This window comes from Colobus angolensis, unplaced genomic scaffold (genome assembly GCF_000951035.1).
Source record: "Colobus angolensis palliatus isolate OR3802 unplaced genomic scaffold, Cang.pa_1.0 Scaffold316, whole genome shotgun sequence".
In the NCBI taxonomy this organism is placed as follows: domain Eukaryota; kingdom Metazoa; phylum Chordata; class Mammalia; order Primates; family Cercopithecidae; genus Colobus; species Colobus angolensis.
In genome coordinates this window covers 1,634,949-1,645,162 of record NW_012116444.1, presented here as the reverse complement: position 1 = coordinate 1,645,162, position 10,214 = coordinate 1,634,949, and the positions used below count along the sequence as shown (strand labels likewise).

General features: G+C 46.3%; 1 protein-coding gene across 2 annotated transcripts in view; it reads right to left on the bottom strand.

The window, feature by feature from the left end:
* The window catches only part of PIK3AP1 (phosphoinositide-3-kinase adaptor protein 1), a 127,672-nt gene that overhangs the window by 7,991 nt on the left and 109,467 nt on the right, over positions 1–10,214 (bottom strand). For both annotated transcript variants that reach the window (XM_011951203.1, XM_011951204.1), the window contains 3 exons: positions 8,226–8,381; positions 2,495–2,565; positions 822–940 (listed from right to left, as the gene is read on the bottom strand). In XM_011951203.1, coding sequence (XP_011806593.1) covers positions 822–940; positions 2,495–2,565; positions 8,226–8,381 — 346 coding nt within the window. The remainder of the gene's footprint in view (positions 1–821; positions 941–2,494; positions 2,566–8,225; positions 8,382–10,214) is intronic.

Below are 10,214 nucleotides of genomic sequence, written 5' to 3'. Positions count from 1 at the left end.
AAAAAAAAGAAAAAAAAAAAAGGAAGTTGAAATACATGAAAGTTAAAGTTAAATAGTTCTTGCAAGTTTGCAAACAGCTGCTGGAGACTTGACCCCAGGTAGGGGGCTCTAGAATCAGGCTTCCCACCACCATACGATGTGGCCTGTCACCTGCATTTTCATTTCCAATTCCTTCATATTTTCTGTTCCCCAAAAGGCACTGTCCCTACAGTCCAGCCAAGGGAATTAGTTATTGGAGAGTTGAATTCTAGCCAAATGGATAAAAACTATTTTAAAAGTTGACATTTTTCAATGTATTTCATTTATGAAACATTGAATTTGCTATTTAAAGTATTTGCAACTAAATAATGCATCACTTAATTAATGAAGGGTCCACAGTAAAATATGTCCAATGGAGCAGGCATTTCAGTTAGCTCTGTGCTTATTTTTTTTGTTTTTTTGAGACAGAGTCTCGCTCTGTTGCCCAGACTAGAGTGCAGTGTGGAGCATGATCTCAGCTCACTGCAACCTCTGCCTCCCGGGTTCAAGCGATTCTCCTGCCTAAGCCTCCTGAGTAGCTGAGACTATAGGTGTGTGCCATCATGGCCAGCTAATTTTTTGTATTTTAGTAGAGATGGGGTTTCACCATATTAGCCAGGATGGTCTCGATCTCCGGACCTTGTGATCCACCCGCCTTGGCCTCCCAAAGTGCTGGGATTACAGGTATGAGCCACTGCACCCAGTTCTGTGCTTATTCTTTAGTCATCTTAGGTGTTTCCAAGTCCTATTCTCCCCTAGGATTCAGAGATAAGGGGAAAACTTCATAACAGTTTTGATGTTACCTCTGTGAGGCAGCCCTCGGAGGCACCCTGGGGGGTCTCTCAAGGGACATGGTGGGTGTCCCATCCACGTGTGGGGGACCTGGACTGCGGCTTCTGGTAACCTCAGGGACTTCATTATCCTACAGGAAACAAGATGAGAAAGAAAGGCGAAAACTACATTCAGCAACCAGCACAGCTGGACAACCATAACCCAAAAGCCCCTTGATCCTCCTTAGGCTGGGGCTGAAGGTTGTTCACAAACTGAAAATCAACCCAGCCATACCTGGCAGCTTTCCATTTCCTCCTGAAGTCACTGAGGAAGACAATCTGGCCCCAGTGATCATTAATTGCCTGAATTCTAATTCCTTGCTACTCAAACTGTGCTCTGTGGCTGGTCAGCATCAGCATCAGGTGGAAGCTTCTTAGAAATGCCCACCCAAGGACCCTTCTCAGAAGGCTTCAGAGTTGGCAGTGACCCATGTGGCCCCTCCTGCTTGTCCCAGCCACTGGTCCCTGGATCAAGCTATACACATGTCCCAAATTGAGCCAACTTGGAATGGGGCCTCAACCTAAAGCAGCAACTTACTCCCTGCTCGAAGGCCTAGTGGACTCAGGGGACTGTGGAGAAGCAGAAGGCAGCAGTGTGAGGGGAAAGAAAGCGGATGTGTGCAGAGAAGCAGAGACCAAAGAACTTTTGGGCCTGGGACACACAGAACAGTGACCCCGGCTCCCTCTGGCAGGTCCTGCAGCTCCTAATCCAGACCCGGAGGGTAGCCCCTAACCCTGGATCCCCTGAGACTCATCGGCTCCTTCCCACAGATGCCCCTTTTGGTTTCACTAGTAAGAGTGGATTTCCAGCTGTCTATTTCCTTCCTTCCTTTCTTTCCTTCTTTTCTATTTATTGAGGTGAAGTTAACATAAACTTAACCATTTTAAAGTGGACAATTCAGTGGCATTGAGTGTATTTATAATGTTGTGCACCCTCTATCTAGTCTAGTCTTAAAACATTTTCATCACCCAAAAAGAAACCCTGTGTGATGGTGAATACTGACTGTCAACTTGATTGGATTGAAGGATGCAAAGTATCGATCCTGGGTGTGTCTGTGAGGGTGTTGCCAAAGGAGATTAACATTTGAGTCAGTGGGCTGGGGGAGGCAGACCCACCCTTAATCTGCGTGGGCACTATCTAGTCAGCTGCCAGTGAATATAAAGCAGTCAGAACAATATGAAAAGGAGAAACTAGCTTAGCCTCCCAGACTACATCTTTCTCCCATGCTGCATGCTTCCTGCCCTCAAACACTGGACTCCAAGTTCTCCTGTTCCGGGGACTTGGACTGGCTTCCTTGCTCCTCAGCTTGCAGGCAGCCTATTGTGGGACTCTGTGATTGTGTGAGTTAATACTACTTAATAAACGCCACACACACACACACACACACACACACGCGTCCCTCTAGAGAACCCTGACTAATACCCCTGTCCCCATGAAGCAGTTTCTTCCCATTCCTCCTCCCTCCAGCCGTGGCAACCACCAATCTGCAAACTGTCTCTGTGGATTTGCCCACTCTGGCATTTCATATAAATGGAATACTATAATATATGACCTTCTGTGTCTGGCCCCTTTCACCTGGGTTTCTATCTCTTGCGATGAAACGACCCCTAGGACAAGATAGGTGGGGTGGAGTCCCAACTCTCACCTCATTGTCCCCTTCCATCCCGCTGCTCACACTGAGGAGGCTCCGGGTGCTGGAGCGGTTACTCGTGCTACCTAAAGGGTAGAAAGAAAATCAGCCGGATTGAGGATTCTTTCAGGCTAAAATAAAATAGAGAACTCTAGCACTTACTTAGTTTTATTGATATAAATAATACATAAGCTGTAAGTATGGGGTTCTTCAAACTTTGGCCATCTTATACTTTTTGTTTTTTTAGAGATAAGGTCTTGCTGGAGTGCAGTGGCATGATCACAGCTCACGGTAGCCTCAAACTCCTGGACACAAACAATCCTCCTGCCTTAGCCCCCTAAGTAGCTGGGACTACAGGTGTGTGCCGCCGCTCCTAGCCCATTTTCTTTCTTTCTTTTTTTTTTTTGTAGCAACAGGATCTCACTCTGTTGCGCAGGCTGGTCTTCAACTCTTGGGCTCAAGCGATCCTCCTGCCTCAGCCTCCCAAAGTGCTAGAATTACAAGTGTGAGCCACTATGTCCAGGCTTATACCATTTTATTAGAGTTCAGTTTTTCTTTCAGCATGGAAAAAATTATTCACTTTCTGATGACTAACTTTGGCATTACTGCTACCATTGACTGAGGGCTTTGAAAATGTGATTGCCATTTAACCCCTATGAAAATCATGTTTGATATTAGTGCTCCAAATTGAAGGACAAGATAGCAAAGGTGTTCTGATTCTCAGCTCTTCAGTGGTATTTCTAAAATCTGCAAACTAACTTTGTTGCTGCAGTTTTTTACTTAGAAATTCTAGCAAACGGGTATGTATCACCCATGCAGACATGCCTTGTAATAAGCGGCCAGACCCTTTGACACAAAACAAAATGCAAAGTACACACTCAAAAGTATAATTTCTTTTTTCCCCAAAACTGAGTTTTGCTCTGTTACCCAGGCTGGAGTGCAGTGGCACAATCTCAGCTCACTGCAACCTCTGCCTCCCAGGTTCAAGCGATTCTCCTGCCTCAGCCTCCCAAGTAGCTGGGACTACTGGCACATGCCACTGTGCCTGGCTAATTTTTGTATTTTTAGTAGAGACGGCATTTCAGCATGTTAGCCAGGCTGGTCTCAAAAACTCCTGACTTCATGATCCACCCACCTTGGCCTCCCAAAGAGCTGGGATTACAGGTATGAGCCACCATGCCCGGCCCTCAAAAGTATAATTTATGTTCATGGTCAGAACTGTGACTGTGTGAGTTTAGGCGCTTGAGGCTTTTCAGTTGGGAATTTATCACCTGCATCATTAAAATAGGACCATCCGATAGAACTTTCAGGGCATCTTTTATTATGTGTTATCCAATATGGTAGCAAGTGGGAAACATGGCTAGTGCAACCAAGGAAACGAATTTTAAATTTTAATTAGTCATAATTAACTTAAAAATTTAAATAACCACATGTGGCCAGTGGCTACCATACTGGACAGCACAGCATTTTAAGCCCCAGCACATGGTGATCTAGCAGAGAAGAAGAAAGAATAAGAGTTAATCAACAAAAACAAGGAGATCTTAACTTTAATTTTCCAATATTCTCACTAACAACATAGTCAAGATCTTAGGTTTGCTGAATTTCCACTTCAAATAGCTCCTGGTCATGTAAGTTTATAGGTAGTCAAAACATAGTTTTGACTGCATTCTGATATTAACTTTGAGCGAATTAATTTAGATGTTAGCTTGAATAGAGCAGGTTAAAATTACAATTTTAAATTCTTTTTGGGGGGCAGATTTTTAAATTTAAAATAATATGTCAAAATGTTTCTATAATCCAGGGGATGCCGAATTTGTTTATTAAGGAACATGAGCTGGGTGAGGTAGCTCACGCCTGTAATCCCAACACTTTGGGAGGCTAAGGTGGGTAGATCACGAGGTCAGCAGTTCAAGACCAGCCTGGCCAAGATAGTGAAACCCCGTATCTACTAAAAATACAAAAATTAGCTGGGCGTGGTGGCGGGTGCCTGTAATTCCAGCTACTTGGGAGACTGAGGCACAGAACTGCTTGAACCTGGGAGGCAGAGATTGCAGTGAGCTGAGATCGTGCTACTGCACTTCAGCCTGGGTGACAGAGTGAGACTCCGTCTCAAAAAAAAAAAAAAAAAAGGAACATGTGATCCTGTCGCTTTCTACTTGTTACCCACACGTAACACTGTTCACGGACCAGGCTGTCTTTTTCTCCCTACTCTTCCCAGCCCACAGCCCACTCCTGTCCACAAGTTTAAAACCTCCTCAGTCACCAAGGCTCAGGACAAATGCTATCAAAACCTTCCCACATTCCCCCAACTAAAAGTAACCCCTCGGGCCCACGGGCCGCCATCCCTTTGTGGCTAAGCCTCCCCATGCCATTCCTCATTGTCCATCACATTCCCTTATGATGAGCCATAATCCTTTTGAAGTTTATCTACTAGCAAGAAGTAATAAAGCTGCCACAGGCACCGGCTCCATGACTCCGGAAACTCATAGCCATCAGTTCCCCCTGTCCCTTCTGCTGGCATTCTTAAATCTTCAGTCCCAGTGTTTGGCTCTGAACCTTGGCCCTGGCCTTCCTCCTCTCCAGGCTGATGACTTGCTTGCCCAAATCCCCTTTAGGCTGCACAGTTGTTAGGAGACTCACCCCAGCTCCCATCATCTTCACACTTGCCAGGGGGAGAGGGGCAGTGCCCACCCCTTGGTAGGCTTCTACCATCAGGGGAGAAGTACCGGACAAGCATCTAATGCCATGCTACTCGTGTACTTTCTCTCCTCCATTACAAGCCTCCTAAGGACAGGCTCTGGTTCTTTTTCATCTTTGGTTCTCTAGCATACAGCCTAGCTCAGTATACACAGAGCTGTCCTCAGTATTTGGTGGATCAATGAGTAAGAGAAAAAACTGACCATATAAAAGTATACTATGATTCTTAAGAACCTTGGTTACACTTGAAATCAGAGTTTGTTTTAAAAAAGAAAGAGAAAAAAGAAACTTGGGCCAGACAACCTAGGAGGTCAACAACCTTTCTGTTATGCAATTTTTGTTCTCTTAAACATAACACTAGTATCTGGCGCTTGAATTTTTAGTTATAACCAGATTTAACCTGCAACTGTTTTTCCATGGTTCCCAAGAGATGACAGCTGCACCATAATACAAACAGTGCTTTTTTAAGGGTGTGATTCAGGGGGTTAAGGGGCAGTTGGTGGATAAGCTGGGCCATCCTCACTCTCCCTCCCTGCCATGGGAACTATTTCTATTTGGAAGGCAGTACATCCCCACAGTTGAAAGCACAGGAAGCTATGGATGTGAATCCCAGACCCCCTGCTTGCTTGCCAAGAGACTTGGGGCAAGTCGCCTACCCTCTCTGTTCCATTTTCTTATCTAGAAACTCACAGCACTGTTATATAAAATGAACCCGAAAATATGGTGACATGCTTGGCACAGGGCACGCAAAGAGTAAGCATTTGATTAACGGAAGCAGCTATCTGCACTGTTATCCATTTCAAGATGGTAAGACTAACCCCTAGTGACCGCCAGTCAACCCCCCCCGCCCAGGATCCACACCTTTGTGTGCTCCTGCCCCCTGCCGCACTCTAGCTTAGCCACATGACCTGCTTTGGCCAATATGGCATTAGCAAGTGTGATGCAAGCCAAAGCTTGATAGGCACTAGCACACTGGGGCTTTTCCTTTTGGCCTATTCCCTCTACAGATCGTGTTGCCATATAAAAGGCTATGAATTAAAGGCCACGTGTAGAGAGGCCCTGGAGGATAAGAGGTTTCCTTGGATGTTCCAGGACAAGCAGAGCTTACAGCTGAATGCTGACTCATGAGTGACCCCAGCCGATGCCACAGAGGAGAGATGAACCACCATCCCCACTGAGTCCTGTTTAAGTTGTAGGATAAGGCATAAATAAAGGGTTGTTTTAAGCCACTATGTTTTGGCATGGTTTATTGCATGGCAATAGATAATGGAAACTGTATAACGGGCTGGATGCAGACCACAGCCACAGAGTAGAGTAAAATCCATTGGTCTGTCATTTAGTAACATTTTCTAACCAGATGAGCCAGCCAACCCTGGGTACTAAACCACTGCACAAGGAGAAAAGTACAGTTTATTCTTCCCATCTTCTCCTCACCCCAGGCTATCCCCCAAAAAACGTATACACAAAAATCTGTTCAATTACTCTGAACCTGAAACTAGAGCATTTGTCTTGTTAAATTTCCAGCTGTCACTCTCCTCACCAACCCTGGGATGCACTGTCCTCACCCTGAGAGGGTTCTACCACTTCTCCTCTCCTCTTCCACAGGTCTGAGAGACAGAGATAGCCAGCTGTCCCTTGCTCCTTCTGCCACCTGTGATCCCTGAGGACATCTCTCCCATTCCTGAACTTGTCAGAATTCTCAAATTGCTCCCAGTGGGCTTTGCATACAAATGATCACCCCCATTAAGTAAGGGGAAGTTTTCTCCTCTGTCCAGACTAGACTTCCCAGGCAGTCATGTGATAGGCTGTGGGTCTGTTTTGACAGGTAATGATGGCAGAAACATTCACCTGAAAGAGAAAGGAGCTAGGATCTACTCACACCTTTGCCATTCACTGGCTATGTAACCTTGGGCAAAATTCTGTCTCTTTCTGGGTCACAAATACCCCATCTATACAGGATGAAGGAAAACTAGCTCAGAGGTTCTTGACCTAAGTCTATGGGTGGGTAAAATTATGTGTGTGCACACATACACGTGCATACACCTGTGCGTGTGTCTGGGGGACAGAACCAAAGTATATATCAGATTCTCAAGGAGCTTTGTGATGCAGAAAAGATTAAGAACCCCTGGGTTAGATAACCTTCCTGCTGCAACATGTGTTATGGGGTTCTTGACATTTAAGGAGATATGAGTCCTGAAATTCAGTTGCTCTCTGGCTCTTTTATTGCTTTCCTAGCTGTTTTGTTAGCACTGAAATGTATTAAATAAGAGAAAATCTATGTGGCTTGTGAACCCAGTGTGTCTGGAGTCAGCTAACACTGCCCTGGATATGGGAACAAAGCCCTCAGCTCCTGCCTGGTGCATCAGGCTGTATTGTCTATGCAATCAGATGACTATTGAAGCCTTCCAGCCAAAAGGAAGGCATTTCCTCATTAGATCCTCAACTTGCCTGTAAAGTTGGAATGTTCGAATTTGAGTCTGTTATTTTCTTTTTTTCTTCTTTTTATTTTACTTGAGTCCATTATTTTCTGATATTTCTGACTCTGTGCCCTTTCCCTTGCTTTATGATAGTTGAGGAAGCAGCAAAGAATGGTGGCTAAGAGTCTTGGCTCTGTATCCAGAATGAGTTCAAATTCCGGCTACTCCACATTAGCTATTTAACCTAGGCCAGAGCACTAAGCCTCCTGCTTCCTCCTCAGTAAACAGAGATGACAGTCCCTATTTCATAGAGCTTCAGTGAGAATTAAATTAGATAATCTATAAAGAGGCTCAGAATATAGTAAATGCTCAATAAATGTTAACTATTAGTATTAGGTTTTGATATTTAGAGAAGGGCTAGAGTAATAATTATCAAGTAACCAGGCTTCATGGGATACAAAGCAAACCTCACAGGCAAACAGTAACTCTGCCCCACCTTTTACACCTCTCAAACCCAAACCAGGCCCCACTGGAGATCTCCTGGGCTCTTAAGAGGATGTTTCCTAAGGCCCAAGGGCGCCAGCTGGAGCCCAGCCGAGAAGACCCCACCCCCTGCACCCCCAGCTGCTCACTTGCTGTGCTGGAGGTGCTGTCTGTTTTCCAGTCTCCCCGTCTCAGCTCCGTCCTGGGGGGAATGACACTTTTCCTGGGGCCACTCTCATAGACTCCAAACTCCACTTTCGCAGGCAGGTGCTGTGAGTGCCGAATTGGGACCGTGATCTCCAAGTCTGGAATTGGAGGAAAGAGGGATAAGCTGTCAAGATACCAGACTGTCACCTACCAAGCTGCCCAGCGGCTTCCCTCTGCCTGGAGCCTGCAAGGGAGGGGGAGGGGAAAAGACCATGGGAGAGGGAGCGGCCCTGGGTTGGTGGCCCTCTCCCCTTCAGCACTGAAACTACTGAATCCTGTGTGGCTGTCACTGAGAGACTGAAGAGAGGGATAGAATAATGTGAGAAAGGGACAGAGAAGTGCTTCTGCATCAGGGAGCAGAAAGAACAAACCATAAGAGAAAGGTTTGGGCCCTCAGCCCTGCCACTTAGCAGCTGTGGAACTCCAGCAAGACAGCTCTCCTCTCTGAATCACTACCCTTATCTGAGGAGGGGTATGTCCATCCTTGACTGTAGAAACAGGCTGCGCTATGCACCAAGCACAGTTCTGAAAGCTTTAGTATTTTTCACTCATTTAACCCTCACAACACTCAAGAAATAAATATTATTATCATCAATGCCAGCAGAAACTAAGGTACAGAGAAGTGATGTAGCATGTCCTGTCAAACAGCTGGTAAGCGGCAGAGCTGGGATTTGAACCCAGGCTCCGGAGTCTAGGCTCTTAACCACTGCTCGTACAGCCTCTCGCTCTCTGCATAAGGGATGGATGGTGGGTGGGTGGGTGTGGGGTGGGTGGCCCACACGCACAGTCATGACCCAGAAAGCTAATGAAAGGAGGTCCTTCAGGCCTATGAAAAATTTTGTGACTTGCAAGGCCCATGGGGTAAAGAGAGCTGATGCCTTTATCGAACAAAGCACTGACCTGACCTTCTTACTGGCTTAGCCCTGCCCAGAGGTTATCTCTATTCCTCCCTACATTTCCAATGCTGGATTCTAGGAGCAGAAAACGGCTCCTCTGATGAGTAGAAAAAAAATTTGGGGGCAGCAGCACCAACTTCTTCCTGAAGGCAACATGTGCTCCTAGCTCAAGACTCACCCAGCTGCCCGGGACCTTCTCAAGCCCAGGGGCAGGGTTTACACAGCGGTGGCTGTACAAACTTGGGTAGAAGAGGTGTTAGCTTTGGGGCCGTGTGCTTTTATCTTCTGGTACCACTTCCTCCTCCACCTCTACCCTTCTAGGGGACAGGTGTGGCAGAAAGTTCAGAGAGTCCAGGGGCAGAGGTGGCTCCACCTACCAAAGCCAGAAATCTGGCGGGGTGAATGGATAAACTGGAACAGGATGAAGGAGCAGCCAGAGGACAGGGCACACCAAATCCCCCAGTGAACATTCTGCACAGAGAATGATCAGAGTGGATTGTTGGCTTGCATAGGCATGAGCCTTCCTCATCTGGAGACTCTGGCTTCAGGTGTAGTGTATGGTCCAAGTGTCCAACCAGCTTCCTAGGTTTTTGTGTAATCCAGGTCTTTCTCACATGCTGGGGCTCTCTTGGCTACAACCATGCCATGGAAACACCCACCCCAGCTTGGAGCTACTTGGGCAAAAGATAGCCAAGGGCACTCTCACATGGGTGGCACCCACAGTATCTTAGAGACCAAATGAGTGTCAGTCTGTTTATTTTTCTTCCAGCTCTGGCCTAGATTTTTAAAGATCATTTTTTGTTTGTTCGTTCATTTGTTTGTTTGTTTGTTTGTTTGAGACAGAATCTCGCTCTGTCACCAGGCTGGAGTGCAGTGGCACCACCTTGCCTCACTGCAACCTCCACCTCCTGGATTTAAGCAATTCTGCCTCAGCCTCTGTGTAGCTGGGACTACAGGCATGCGCCACCACACCCAGCTAATTTTTGCATTTTTAGTAATGACGAGGTTTCACCATGTTGGCCAGGATGGTCTCGA